General features: G+C 37.4%; 1 protein-coding gene across 4 annotated transcripts in view; it reads right to left on the bottom strand.

Annotated features, from left to right (window-relative positions):
* The window catches only part of TRHDE (thyrotropin releasing hormone degrading enzyme), a 361,531-nt gene that overhangs the window by 5,788 nt on the left and 340,296 nt on the right, over positions 1-15,447 (bottom strand). For all 4 annotated transcript variants that reach the window (XM_001488016.6, XM_023631426.2, XM_070253944.1 and 1 more), the window contains 3 exons: positions 7,212-7,379; positions 6,536-6,676; positions 3,912-3,993 (listed from right to left, as the gene is read on the bottom strand). In XM_001488016.6, coding sequence (XP_001488066.3) covers positions 3,912-3,993; positions 6,536-6,676; positions 7,212-7,379 — 391 coding nt within the window. The remainder of the gene's footprint in view (positions 1-3,911; positions 3,994-6,535; positions 6,677-7,211; positions 7,380-15,447) is intronic.

Below are 15,447 nucleotides of genomic sequence, written 5' to 3'. Positions count from 1 at the left end.
AAAGTTTATCCTCTACTTTCCTACAAAGCCCTGTGCCCCGAAGCATTAGCCAAGGATAACCATATCTCAGAGCTATATCCTTTACAAGACTTCAAAATCACTGTGCTTTCATAACAAACATGGGAAATATCCATTGTACAACATAGATTTATCAGACTGATTTGACATTTTACCAAATTTACACAGATTAAGGAAAGAGGAAGAAGGGAAGGGATTGGAATTTACTGACTATCTTCAATATTCTAGGTAGCGTGCCACACAAATATATCTGTAACATGTACATGTATGTGAAAAAGAAGTCTAAGGGAAGCATTTGAATCATATTTTTAAACCTTAGCTGATTAATACAATAATTCATTCGTATTCATATATTTATGTTCAGACTCATTCAGGCTCTATCTCTAAAGTAACAATACATTTTGATCTATGTTTTGAATTTTGTCTTTTATTACAAAAATATGACATTACAGTGGCATTATTTACATAATATATGTCAATCAGGAAAAAAGTTACATCTATTCCTTTTTAAAATTTATTCTGCAGGATTATATATTTTCCTGAATATGCCAGATAGTGATAAATTACCCTTTGGCAACTTCGACTTCTGGGGAGCAGGCTCTTGACCTCTATGTGAGCCAGCAAGCCAGCCTGAACTGGTAAAATAAAACTCTTTAGTCCTCCCTGAAGGCAAACTACAGCTTTGACACTAGGATAGTAGGTCAGATCATCCTGCAAGAGAACTGTCAATAGAAAACAGAACTGCTGGGTCTTCAGAGATTCGCTCCTTAAACCACTGTTGAAGTGCACTAGATACTTCCCTCGCGAGCTCAGAGAGCCTGTGGTGACTCATATGCATCCTAGGACTCCTTCATCCATCAGAAGACATCTGGCCTGCTTTCCAGAGCTGGAACAAATTGAGCTTATGTCCCCTATCATTCCACAGCTCTTTGGGCAAACTTGCGGTCAGAGCAGCCACGGGACTGGTCCTCGGGCATGACCACAGCCCTTTCCAGACCCCGCCCCTCTCACAGGGCATGGGGCAGACGGAAGGAGTTTGGCCTGCAATTTGCTTATTTCTGCAGCTCTTTGGTAGGTTTTCTGCTGCTATTAGTTTGTATTATCGTGTTTCCCAAATATTTATGCCATCTTATGGTTTTATTTTAAAATGTTGCAAGTTTAGACATTTTTATAAAATAACATTTAGTAAAATGTCAGAGTTGTTTGTGCTCGCTGTTCTTCTTAACATAAAATTTCTAGACATGTTTGTTAATTTCTCTATTAAAAACATTTTAGCATTAAAAAAACTCTTATTTTAGGGTACCCTAGACTCTAAACGTCACAAAATAAACTATTTTTAGAGTAAATTGCAAAACCTAACATACTTCGAGTAACTATATAAATGAATAGAATTAGCTGTTGCCCTATTATGAGGTTTATATTTTCAACATTAAAACTGTAAATGGGATGTCTGTGATGCACAGGATCTATGTTCCTCTACGACTGTGCTATATATTATGCTCAAGAGGCAGGAAAACACGTGCAGATGAGGCTTGCTTAATAGACATTAGTATGAAAAAATGGCAAGGGCTTCTGAGGTTCCACGAGGTTGTTATGTCCATTAGTTTAAAATAAAGTAAACGCACTGTTTCATGGAGAAATATTGTTCAAATTGTTAGAGCCGTGTAATTAAAAGGAAATTGCCAGTTTCAGGTACCAGAATGCAGTTTTTGGGAAAGGACCATGGAACAATATAAGTTTCTCCAATGAATGCCCCTAAAACTGATGGGGATCATGAAAATCTCAAACAAGTTTTGAGAATTCATAACGATGCTGATTCCCTTCTGATCTAGAGACTCTTGAAAATAAGAACATGCTATATCCAAAGGGAGCACAGTGGGCTGTCTGCTTACAAGGCTCATTGGTCATGGGAGAATGAGACTGGCATCTCCTCTGCCCCTTCCTATCTATGAAAGGGTGTCATCGGCAATACAAATTAAACCCCCATCCCGCACGACAGGAGTGGTCCCCCGTCCTATGGTGGTGATTGGATGATGAGAGGGGGTAAGAGCCTCCGCAGCGGCTGCAGTCCAGGCAGTCAGGCAGGCAGCTCCGTCTGCAGGGCCTGAGCCTTCACGCCGGGGAGCCTGTGCTGAGAAGTCAGCTGCTCGTGGATAACGGGATAAAAGGTACAATTTGGTTTCCGTTTTGAAATTGTGCCTTTCCTTATAGGGATATCTTAGAATGTTCCAAATGGCAATTATATCAAGTGTAAAAAATTAAGTATATAAGTGAAATATGTAAAACAAAATGGTCAGTATATGATAAAATCAATTGAATGTCTCTTTAAAAGATGTTTTTCCATGGCCTCAGTTTTATTGAAGCAAGGAAAGTGTGAAAGATAGACAGAGTAAGAGGACAGACGAAGAGGGAGAGAAGATGGGAGAGAGGCAGGAGGAGAGGGCAAAGGGCAGAAGACAGGAGAGAAGGTGAGAGGGTGGGGAGAGAAGGCGGGGCAGGGGAGGAGGGGAGAGCTCAACCCTTCTGTGCTCACTTCAGTGGCTGCAAAGATTGTGACTAAAGAGTCTTCCCCTTCCAGATTACTGAATGTAAAATCATGGAATTAAAAGTACTTTATTTAAATACAGAGAAAATTGGAAGCAATCATTAATTTAATTGCTCTTTCTTTTTGCTTCTCCTAGATATGAAAGTCCTTCCCATTTAACTCCTTTACTAAAAAATATCGTAAAACATGCACTGGGGCTTTCGAAACCAAAGCCTTCAGGGTTGGAAACACACATAACAGGAATAAAAATTGAACTTGAAATCATTACAATCAGAGACTTAGCTTAGCTTAGCTTATGGTGTGAAAGAATCCAAGTCGGTGCACGGGGGACGATCAGACGAAACTGGGCAGTACTAGGAGATATTAAGGGTGGTGCTGGGGTTGATGTTTCTGGGGGAACACTGCTCAAAGCAATTAGCTCTGGGTCACCGCAGCTGGCATTCTGCCAGTGAGAACTGAGGAGACCGTGATTCTCACTGCCAAATCTCAGCTATACAGTTTGTAATGGAGGAGAGCGGCTGCCGAAAAAGCAATGGACACTTGAAGCCCAACTTGTTTTAATCAAGTCAAAGCAGTGTCTATATTTTGCTCCTTCCTCCTACCTACTGACCTCTTCCCATTTCACACCTCTCTCTATTAAAGATGTGAGCTAATGGTAAACAAACAAACAAAATTAGCTGCTTTAAATTTCCAGAAAAATAAATCAGAGAAATAAGGAAATGTTAGATGCTACACAACCTGGACACTACTCCTTTAAAAATTAAGTTTATTTTCACTAATTAAATTCATTTGTGGTTGTACCAAGCAGAATATTAAACAAACTGATAATCTCAACATGTGTGCCAGACACACCCTTTGTACACATATGCATTCATTCCATTTACCGGTGTGAAGCACATGGTCACACCCAGTTGCCCAGGCTTTGGACAGGCCTGGCGGCAGGGCAGGAGGCCCCAACTCTGCACCTCACCCCCAGCCTGGGTCCTCCGTATGAAAATACTGAGTCATGTGACAGCACAGTTTTGTTGTTTCAAAGATCCTGAACTGGGTTCACAGAACCAGCTGAGGGAGGAGCAGCTGACTGGATGAAGGATTTCTAGAGTGGTTTTGGGTCCCCCAGCTTGAGAATCATTACATTCAAATGTGTCTCACAGGCATTTAAAGTTTAATATGTTAGAAATACTTTTGCAAATAATTATTGAGTAAAGTCTTTAGCATTGATGTATGTGTATGTGTGTGTGTGTTATAGGAATGGGTATGAATCTGTTGAAAAGAAATGGTTGAAGTAAATGTATAATTTCACATGTTTATAGAAGAAAAGCATTAGAACTCATCTTAAAATATTTACCTCTTTGAGTTCACCTTCAGTATTAAGAAATTCTGTAACTCCACTGATAAGTTTGGAATTCATAAATAATGCTTCTCCATACCTCGAAAGACCAAAAAAAGACATTAATATAGGCAGAAATTTAAGAAATACTACTATACAGATTTTTTTAGAACCATTCTCGTGGATTCCATTTGACCAGTGTTGCCTTGTAGCCATTAGGATCTCTGAGCATTCAAGGTCATTTCTCTAGGGAATCAGGAAGGTGGAAGAGCTGTGGCTATGTGACACCAGCTGATGCCACCTGATTTCGCTCACAGCATGCTAGAGGAATCTAAGGTGTAGTAAATTTAAAAAGAAAAAAAGGAGCCCTCTAAATTAGATTAAGAAATTAATAGTATATTTCCAACCCAAGGCCTGAGGAAGAAAGATTTTAAACTTTCAATTTTAAGGCAATCTAGCTCATTATAAGGAAAAATGATCCCAACAAAGAAACAGGGCTGAAAGACAACCAGGGCACTCTCAATATGTCATACAGACACTTTGCTCCAGTCAGTCATCACTGATGTTGGCATTCTCCTTTTTCAAGCTTAGAAATTGAGCCAAATTTCTCAAAAATGCTCCCCAAAATATTAAATACTAGAATTTTTTTCACATGGGTATTAAAATAAAATATCACCTTGTTCTCTGGGTATCATAATCCTTGTACCACAGCATAATTGCTTGACTCACGACCCAGGCAAGGGACAGCTGGTGCCGGTGAGTTGGAAGGCTTTCTCACTTTATCCGTGTCTGTACTGTGCTAAGGACACCTAGCACAAGCTGTGGTACTCTTAGAACTGAGGAAAGTACACAGACAATGAGATTCTGAGTTTGGGGAAGCAAAGGTCCAGTCACGGCCACAAGAGGCTTTCTAGTGCTGCCCTGGCTTGTGCAGCCTTCAGTAATTCAGCTCTGGAGTCCCAGTTTTCTTGGCTGTAAAATAAGGGGGCTCAACTGGATGGCCATCATAGTTTGCTGTAATTCTGACACTGAACTATTTCATGGGAAAAATATCTGAATGAAATAAAATAAATAGGCATTTGGTAATAATGTAAGTAATCATTAGTAATCAGTATGTGGTTACAGAAATGGCCTACTGTCCAGGAATGAAACTAATCCTTTTTCTAAGAGAGTTTTGCTTAAACTTTGCTTACAGTCTTGTGAAGATGAATAAGGCAGAATCTTTTCCTTGAAGGTATCATATTATCCGGTATTGTAAACAAATAATTTCCATTTATTACAGCTAAATGTGGTGATAATAAAATTAAACACAATGTTCAGAGAAGGTCTCTTTAGCTGTGGGGTCTTGGAAAGGTGTCGCAGGGACGATGGCATATAAATTGAGTATGGAGTAGTTCCGAACATCAAGGAAGACTGTGATTTTAGGCAGAGATCAACACAAGCAAAGTCAAAAAGGTGTGAAGCGAAATGGTGTGTGCAGACAACTGCAGGCATTTGGTACTAAGAGTGTATACACTGTGAGGCTGCCAACAGCAAATAAGAGGCCAAGGGGTTGGTCAGAGCACTCATTAGGGAGTTTGGATTTTCAGTGTGGCACAGAAAATAGAAGTTCTTCCAGCACAGAAATGTCACTTTCGCTTTTCAGAAAGATTCTTGGGACAAAGGGAAGAGGCCAGTGTGTGTGTTTAATGTGCATGAGAGCAAAGTAAGTCCTATTCTCCTGATTGTTCCAATTTCTGAGCTGAAAATACAAAAAAGCCAATGTGTCTTCTAGGAATATCAGTGTTTTCTGACAATGAAATACCCGTAGATAGAATTGTGTTTTAATATGGCACATCCACTCAAATTGAACTTCTTGTATGAGAGCAGCTAATAAAGGTGTACTTTAAAAAATAAAGTGTATACACCAATTTGTAAGAGACAGAATAGTAGGTCTGCTCACTGTCTGGGGACATTTAAGTTTAAGAACCTGCAGAATTTATATGCTTTATAATAAATTCAATTTTAAAATACTATAGAGATTATCAGAGTAGTAAATTAACATTTATTATAATATATTTAAATACATAATAAAATATTTTCTAAAATTGAGGATGAAGAATTCTGACCATGAAGCAAGATGTCTCAGGAATGAATTCTACTCCAACTAGAATTCTACAATGATTCAAATGTTCCTTCTCTATATCATGGTTTTATTTCAGGTGTTTTATGATATTTATATTTAAAGGAAAGTTAAAACAATTTTATAGAAGTAATTAAAGTGTTCTTATTATAATACCATTATATCTGATTTATGTCATTTTCTTCCTTAACACATTCAGGATACAGGAGTTTCATGATACTATTTCTTGAACCTCGGAAAGCTTGATAGTTTCCGGGTAAGAGGCCCTGTTCAACTTCTTCACTCCCCACATTTCCATACATAACTATGGTTATCAATCTTCAACAAATGAATAATGTTAGAGAATTGTTAAAGTAATTCTGAGTTTCACAGGAGTGGCAACACCCATCTTGGCTGACTGTTTCCAAATCTAATTCTGTTATCTGTACCTTGGTTTTAACACAAAAAGTTGGGTCTTTCTCTCTCATATGCCACATTTAATTTACTCATTCAGGTGTGAATGATTGAACTCTTTTTCTACCTGGTATTTAATATCTTCCATTTATCTCTGAAAAACTTCCAGGCCAGGTCTCGGCCATGAGGATTTCGAGCCACGTGGATGATCACGTCAATTGCGTCTTGGTCGAGCACCACCTCGGAATTCAGCGAGAGATTCAGAAGCCTTTAAGGATGGAATTGTGGGGAAACCTTTATTCAAATAACTTAAACATTTCTGTAAAATTACATGATTTAGTTTATCATATTCTTCAAAGAATAGTCCAGAGTAAACTTTACTATGCAAATTTATCAATAGAATAATTTTCTGTTTTTAAAAGGAGGGAGCTCAAAGTCATAGTATTTTAATTAACACATTAATTAAATTCTGAAAAATCTTGTGGGTGGAGAAATCACAATTCTGGTTTGATGACGCAAGCTCACTTTTAAAATTCTTTATAGTGAACACTTCCTTTTATAATGAAGGCTGTCTTACACATATATTTATGAAAAAATAAATAAGATAGTTAGAAACAAAGGTGCTATATCTTTCAACTCAACTAGTTTTAGTCATGTTAACATGGCAATCTCCCTTAGGTCTAGGAAGATATATTTTAGAATAACTAGCATATACTCAAGAAAATTAAAGTAAGTTCAGAAGAGTTTGATTAACAGAAAACACTTTCATTACACGAATAAATTTAGAAAATTAATCGACCCACCTACTTAATAAATTCCTGTCGTCACTGCAAGTTAAGGCTTCCAATAATATCTTCTTCTCAGAAACAGCTGTGGTAGAGTGGAATTTCATCCATATGAATTCCCAGACATCCTCATCTAGTAGTGAAACTCCTGTACAGTAGACGATGTCTCTAACATTTAGCGGTATTCTAAAGAAGCAACCCATGGTGGTTTTCTGTTAATTAAAAGCTTAATAGTATTGAAAATAAAGACAACTCCTGCTTTACTATAGTCAATTTAGAAAAGAGGATTTTGTTAATTAGATATCACCCAAAAGAGAATAATATTATATAGTAAGAGTATTCAAAAATAATGTATTTATTTAAGGTAGTTTTGTTTGTTTGTTTTGTGAGGAAGATTGGCCCTGAGCTAACTTCTGTTGGCAATCCTCCTCTTTTTGCTTGAGAAAGATTGTTGTTGAGTTAACGACTGTGCCGATCTTCCTTCACTTTTATGTGGGACACCACCACAGCGTGGCTTGACCAGCAGTGCTAGGGCTGTGCCTGGGATCCGAACCTGCAAACCCCAGGCTGCCGAAGTGGAGCACATGAGCTTAACCACTATGCCACTGGACTGGCCCCTATTTAAAGTAGTTTTGAATGCAAATTTTGTTTCCACTCTTGAAATTATATTTAAACAAAAATAGGAACACAAATGCCTAAAAAGACAGTACAAACAGGGTGTTTTGTATTTCCACCAACATTGACATACTTGTCAACCAAAGATTTTGTCCTCATAATTGGTAGACCCAAGAATGACAAGAAAGCACTGGTTGAAGAGACTGACTAATTTGGATAAAACAGAAACATTTTCTCCTAAATTCGTAGACAATTTTTTCTAAAATTATTTTCCTCAAGTAGCTCTCCAAATCTTGGAACCTAGAAGATTATTAATACAGATAATAAAATGATAAAACATAAGCAGTAAATTTTGAGAAAGTATAAAGAACCTTTACCCTATGTTTACAAGAGTGACTATAAAAAATAAACTAAATTTTGACTTTGAATCCAAAATAAATGTTGCAGTGGAAACTCTTAGTGGATTTAGTTAGTCTTGGCTATTTATAAGTTGTGAATTCTCATGTGTACTTTGCCATAGCAGCTTTTTACCTAATATTCTTCTTTCAAGTTTCAGTTTATACCCCACATTTTAAAAATCCCTCAGTTCTCTGAAGGATCACTCCAATATTTAAAAGAAGTTAAAAATGCATTTCTGCTTTGTGTAATATTCAGTAATCCATTATTAAAATTTCTCATTTATAATTTGAATGTGGCTAATAATAACTGTTTTCTCTGGATAGTAAGCTGAAACAATCCCTTCTAAAGATTTAGGACGTTGATGGTTAAAACAGTGCTGTGGTTGGAGGACTATCTGGAAAACAGGAAGAAGTGTCTGAATGGCCACCAGAAAGATGACCCCACCTCGTTCTGTTAAGCAGCGAAGTTCGGCTGCTGTCAGGGTGCTGAGGACTGTGGGTCAGGACCCCACATTTGCATAGTCGTTAGAAGCTTTATACAAAATTCAAGGTTCCCAGAAATGACTAAAACTATATTATTCTGTCTCTTCCTACAAGTAATTAAAGTGTCTGAAGAAAAGTTACTTTAACTTTGCTGACTGAAAACTTGTTTCTTTGTAGTATTAGGAGGCAAGCATTTTGTTTGTTTGTTGGGTTGGTTTTTAACAAAACAAAAGGAATACAGATATCAGAAGAAAACTGCAAAGAGCTTCACATCTTTCTCCTGTCTTCCCTCCCAGCCCTGGACCCCTCTGAAGAAAGTACCAGCAATAGTCTTCCCAATAGTTGTTGAAACCTTCTCCCTGCTCTATTTACGACCAGCTCACCACACAGCGCACCTGACCTTTTTCCTCTATTTTTTATGTGGGACACCACCACAGCATGGCTTGATGAGTGATGTGCAGGTCCGCCCTGGGGATCCAAACCCATGAACCCCAGCTGCTGAAGAAGAGCACATGAACTTAACCACTACACCACTGTTCTGGCCCTCTAAACTTTTTTTTAATTATCATTTTTTTTAATCCACAGTTTTAATCAATTGTCTTTGAGAAATATTCAATGTTGGCAAGACTAGATTTTCAACAATAAATATTCATTCTGTTCACCAGCGTTGAAGTGATACTTGTTAAAATGCAGCCTCTGGGCGACTGAAAGGACTTAGGCCAGCAGTGTATTTACGGAGGTGCTGTATGGCAAGCTGGTCATACATAGAGCAGGGAGAAGAAATTTTGACAGGGCATTCAGCAGTAGATTGTTGGATGAAATGACAGACAGACTATCCTGAAGGAAGCTAACAAAAGTTGTCCCGGGCAAAGAAGGCCTTTGAACGTGAAGCTGCCCAGAATATTGGCTGATTCTTTATCAGAAGCTGAAGCTGCAAACCAAGAGAAAAATCACGTAATTTGTCTATGCTCTACAAGAAACTGCAGGTCAAGTTTCAAGTTGTCAGCAGCTGTTCTGTGCATCGCAAATGTATCAAATTTGATTGCTCTGAAAATGAGACACACATATGTTTACATATATAATCTGAACCTGTTGACGGTCCATTGAAAAATAGCCCTCAGTCTCAGCTACAAATCCACAAAGCCTCAGGACAGAAATGGCTCTATCAGCAGACGCTAGGAGGTACACATTGCTTAACGTTCAGAAGGCTCCTAAGAAGAGCAAGGACAGAGGCGATTAGCTGGAGAACACCGCCCTGGTTTTTCTAACACCTCTTCATACCGCATCCACTCCTCATCTTCCTTACCCACCTACCAGATAAGGAATCAGTGTCTGGTTCACAAGATTTTTTGTACTTATCATCGAAAATAAAACAAGACTGGTGAGTGCTAAATTTGCCAAGGGCCGCCTGTTCCCAGTGATTTCCATTGTTAATGGAACCCCCTTTTGTTGCTAAATTTGTAAAGATGTTCTAATAACATTTTAGCAAATTGATTGCTCTTGGGACAGTTTAAGGTCTTTTTCTATAAACCAAAGTCATTAGGAACAAATGAAAAAGCTCATTTGTTTGTAAAGCATGAGCTGAAAACCCCACAGAACACATAGTCATGAACGGTTTGGATGAATCCTGGGAGACTCCCGCCATGAGGCTTACAGGGAGAGGGCTGATTCTTGTGAACGTGGAAAAGATTTATGAAAATGTGTACACCCCCATGGTCATTTCTCTTTAACGCTGCCTCAGAAGTAAATCTTTGGATAGAATTTTATCCTCTGAGGAGGAAGGTTGTGCTGGCTTTCCTCTGGGTGTGGCATACCTCAGCTGCACGCGCGGGCAACTGGGCTCTCCAGCTGCTTCTGTATGAGATGAAGGGGGTAATGCTCAGCCAAAGGAAAGGGCCTTCATCTCCTCCAGGTACTAACACTGCAGAATTGCTACCTAATTAATGCGGCATGTCCTGTATTTCTTATTCTATTCTCATTTTAAATAGGATCATGACAGAGTTCCTTTGTATGATAAAAGTTTTGAAAGCATAAGAGTGCACGATATCATTTTGAAATCATTTATTTTGTATTTTGGTGATATGTTTAACCTTTTTTACATTGCCAAAAGCAAATGCATGAAAACTAAACGCTTTGTGGTAGAAGTTAAAAAATTAAGTAGGTGGGAAAAATAAAGGCATGCATTTTTTAGGAAAATTTTTTTACCGAGTTAAATAGCAATGTTAATGGAATAGGACTAATATTTTAAACAAAGTAAATTGGTACTTTAGTTATTCAATGAAAAAGTGTGAAGTAGATTGATAAATTTAGATAAATAATTGGGAAAGTGTCCAAAGATTTTGCTACGAAAGTTTTCATTGCTGCATTGTTTTTCAACAGGGCTCACCTAAAATAACTATAAGGGACGGATTTAAGTTAAGATATAAGTAGCAACTAAGAATGATACCGTAGACTAATATTTAGTGATATGGTAAAATACACTATTAAGGACAGAGTATAAAATGTCTGTAAGACCACTGTGTTAAGTTTAAAAAAAACATAATGTGTATGTTGGAAGAAAGACTGAAAGGATAACCAAGAGAATTTTAACAACATTTTGCCGCTGGGTTTGGGCATTATGGGTACTTATATATATTTCAAATTTAATAATTTAATAACTTTTATAATTAATTTGGAAATAATTAAATGTATAATTATATTTACAAGGATAAAATTGTTACTATTAGAATAAAATATATTCCAATATAGAAAAATGCCATTGAATAATGTGTAGAAATAATTTTGATGATATAAATACCTCCCAGAGGAAAATTATACTTGCTAAAGGAAAAATATCACACTATTTTAAAATTTAAATTTTGATGCTTAATCACATTATGGGTCTGTTTTTAAGTAGTTTCTCAGAAGACCTAATTTGGCCAGTTAACCGCCTCTAGGACTGGGCAAGTCAAGGTCGTTGCTCTGGGCTTCATTTTTCATCCTAATTGGACAGGGCTAAACTACATGAGTTCTAGGGCTCATTCCTGCTCTCTCAGTGCAAGATTCTTTTCATTTGTGATTGTCTTAACACTGAAATGTGGATTTAATTATTTTCAAAGACAATGGAAAAAATGTCTCAGATCGCTAGTCTCTCTGAGAGCACCTCTTTCAGTAGCGTTACACATCCCATTGACACAGAGTGTGGCCTACCATTTAATTAATTTTAATTAATTTGCAGTTAATTAATTCATTTGAAAGCTCGTTTCCCTATTCTTACTAAAAATTAAAAGACTGCTTTGTTGGAGCTTCCCGGCCAGCACTCTGGTTCCTGTTCAGCCTTAGAGGTACTGGGAGTCTCACTTCTTCCAGACAGTCTGTGACTTAAAATATCAGACTGAAAAGTAACCCCCATTTACCAAGGCTGACCCCGTGCATACTGTCTCCTGCCCCCGTCTCCCATTCTACACCCATTCCTTAGTGCCCTGGCTGCTTCTAAGAAAGCCACCTTGAACAAAACTTAAAACTGTTTAGAAGGAATGTGTGACTTTTTGCACCTTAGTGTCAGTTTCCTCATCTGGAAAATAGGAATAATAATTCCTTACAAGGTTGTTACAGTGATTAAATGAGATGATGTTTATCTGGTGCTGAGCACACGGCCTGGTGCATATCATGGGCTCAGGATGGGCTTTATTGCTGTGCATGGCCAAGCGCAGGGGACGTAGAAAACTGTCTCGATATGTGGTAAAACATTCCTCATTCTTGTTATTTTTATTGCTATTATCATTAAGATGAAGTGGCAACAAATATTCCTATCTTTCCCAAACGAGTACTGGGCTAAAAAGAAAGAAGAAATAAAGTTTTTAGATAAGCTCCATGAAAGTGAATGGATAATTATAAAAATCTTGACTGAATACATCTCAAGTTTAAGGCATTACAATAAAATACACTTTTATAATCCCACCCGACTCTACTCATATACTTGTCAGTCAAATATGCCACTGAATTCCTATAAAAATCCTGGCAACCAGAAGGAATACTGTTCCTTAGTATCTCCACAAGGCCCCCAGCAAAGGCAGACAGAATCCCTGTGGCACGTGCGGTCAGTGACAGGTGGCAGGAACACCAGACAGCAAAGCCGTTGGTCAGGAGGATCCTGCAGCAGCCAGGGCTGCTCACTGGGGCCCCTTCCAGGGAGCCTGTCACTGGTGCCCACAAAGCATCTGCTTATCCCCATGAAGCATAACAAAAAGGAGTACTAAAACATGAGAACAAAGGAAAAGCTCAAAAACAGTCTGCAGGGCCCTTTGGACCTCAAAAAATTGAGTTGGAGAAAACTGGTGCAGAATAGACCAACAATATTTAAAATTACTATGTTCTGAAATGATGTCCAATACATCTTTATATTTTAATGTTGCATATTTGCAAAGAAACATCTGCCGGTCCTTCTAGATGAAGGAAAAACAATTACTGGGAGCAGAGCAATCATTTTAACTCAACATCTGAACATAGCAAAAGAGTAAGTTTTCAGATAACTGTACTCCTTTTAAATGGCTCTTATAATTGAAATGAATGTACTTTAAAAGGGATGTTCACTTTACTTAAGCTGAAATAATACATATGAAATTACACTTTAAACTGTTAAGCCCCATATATAAAGTAGCTATTCTTACTTCTCAGTGGGAAGGGAGAGGAATGGTGAGGGCTAAGTATCTGGGTTATAAGACCACTTGATAAAATATGATTGCTAAAGCAACAAAAACATAAGAAACTAAATGACGCACATGACATTAAAAAGAAGAGGACAAAGAAAAAGAGACATCAGAGAAAAGGTAGAAGACAGAAAGAACACAAGTAAGAAATATACAGAGAGGCTCCAAAATTCAGAGTGATGACGATGAAGACAGGCAGGACAAAGACCCAAGAAAAGTAAAGGGAAAAAGCAAATAATCAGAGGAGAATTTGTGGCTTGAATGTCTAAAAGTTTTGTTTTGGACTGGATTTTAAACACATTCTACTGGAAAGCCTGGAACACTGATTTAACATTTCACAACTCAGAACATTTATGACATCCAGAATCAATTATGGCCAATTATACCAAAATAATCAGACAGCTCTAGAACAAAAGTAGAAAAATTAAGACATCTATGATGACTCACTCTAAAACAGTCCGGAGCAGGCTGCTGGTATAAATAGCTCTAAGAGCATAACGTGACTTAAAACTTGAATATACAGTTGTAGTAGAAGTTGTGAAATGGCTGATAAATCGCCCTATTTATAGATGCCTGTGTTAAAGATGAGACACATTATCCCCCAACAATTCCATGCCTATTATCATGGCTTCTCAGAGAACCTGCTCTATCCTGATTCGTGAATATTTAAGCTTCTTCACTGGGTTCTGATCAGAGCAGGTAAATATAAGCGCGTGCTGTGACAGGAAGTCTAAATATATGTATAAAGTGGTGTGTCTGAATCACAATAATTAGAAATCAGTACTTTAGGTTGACTCTTAAGAGGACCCATTAGCTCCAGCAGCAAATCCACAAGCACCGTTTTCACTCAAGTCATGATCCAGGCTTGCATGTTTACGAAACCTCCACTGGATGACACTGGGCTCGACAAGTAACTCTTGTTGCCCAGGAATAATTTATAGCAACAGTCATTGTCTTGTATTCTTCATACTAAGGTTGACAATTACACAGATTTATTGCATCCATCAAAATATTATATCTATAAATGTGAGGGCCTGTGCAAATGCAGTTCCTTCATTTGTAATGCACTGTCAAGGTCACTGAAGTTAACAAGGCTCATTCTCCAGCCTGGGAAGAATAAACTATGGTAATTTAGTTAATCTTTTAGGCATAACCACTAAGCTGTCAGAAGTAGGCAATAAGTAATGTATTTTTCTCACTTAAAAGATTCCCAACTAAAAATAAATTTTATTTTGGCCTAGGTAAATTTCACTATTTATGTGTGTGTGTGCACGCATGTGCATTAAGCAACATGTAATTCTGAAGATTTTCATAGTTTTAATTGACAAATTCACTACACAAGAAAATGCTATACTTTTTAAAATTAGAGAGACATTCTTATTCACATCAAATCCTAGATGTTCTATGGCTTCATGAAATATACTTTGACCTTCTATGAAAAAGTAGTGAAATCTATGATAAACTTCATATATATGTGTGCATTTAAAGGAGTAAGAATAGATATAATTAAGCTTGATAATTAAAAATAGTTATGGAGAATCTAGTCCTGTTGTATAAGGTAACAGAAAACTATTGAAAAAAAATCAAAACCATCTGGGCTGTGGAGAAAAGAGGAATGGCAAGAGTAGACGAAAACGTTACAAAATAAGCTAAAAGGCATATTTTGCATTGAGAGATGATATAACTGAGAAAAACGCATACTTTAACAGAATCAAGACAAATATTCTGAATATCCAGGATAGAACCCGCAAAGTCTATTCAGGTGGGAAAATAAAATAAAAGTCACTTCAATTATTTCTATTTGATTTTTTGACTATAAAATAATCTTGAGTCATTAGAAAGAAAAAAGCACTTTCAGAATATTTAGAAGTGAAAGGATTCTGAAAACTGGGGCTGGGGACTTTGCTGTGGATGTTGGGGACATCTCTGTCTATTATTCTGTCTTCATGCCATAGACCACTCTGAATTTCATTTCCTACACAATTAAAACATAATATTATAAGGACTGATGATATTAATTTTGTCTGAATTTTGCGAGAAACAAGAAACTGCCTTCTCAGTATCTTCTTT

Source organism: Equus caballus, chromosome 28 (assembly GCF_041296265.1).
Source record: "Equus caballus isolate H_3958 breed thoroughbred chromosome 28, TB-T2T, whole genome shotgun sequence".
Lineage (NCBI taxonomy): Eukaryota > Metazoa > Chordata > Mammalia > Perissodactyla > Equidae > Equus > Equus caballus.
The sequence above is the reverse complement of the archived record's forward strand: the minus strand, read 5'-3'. Positions and strand labels throughout refer to the sequence as shown.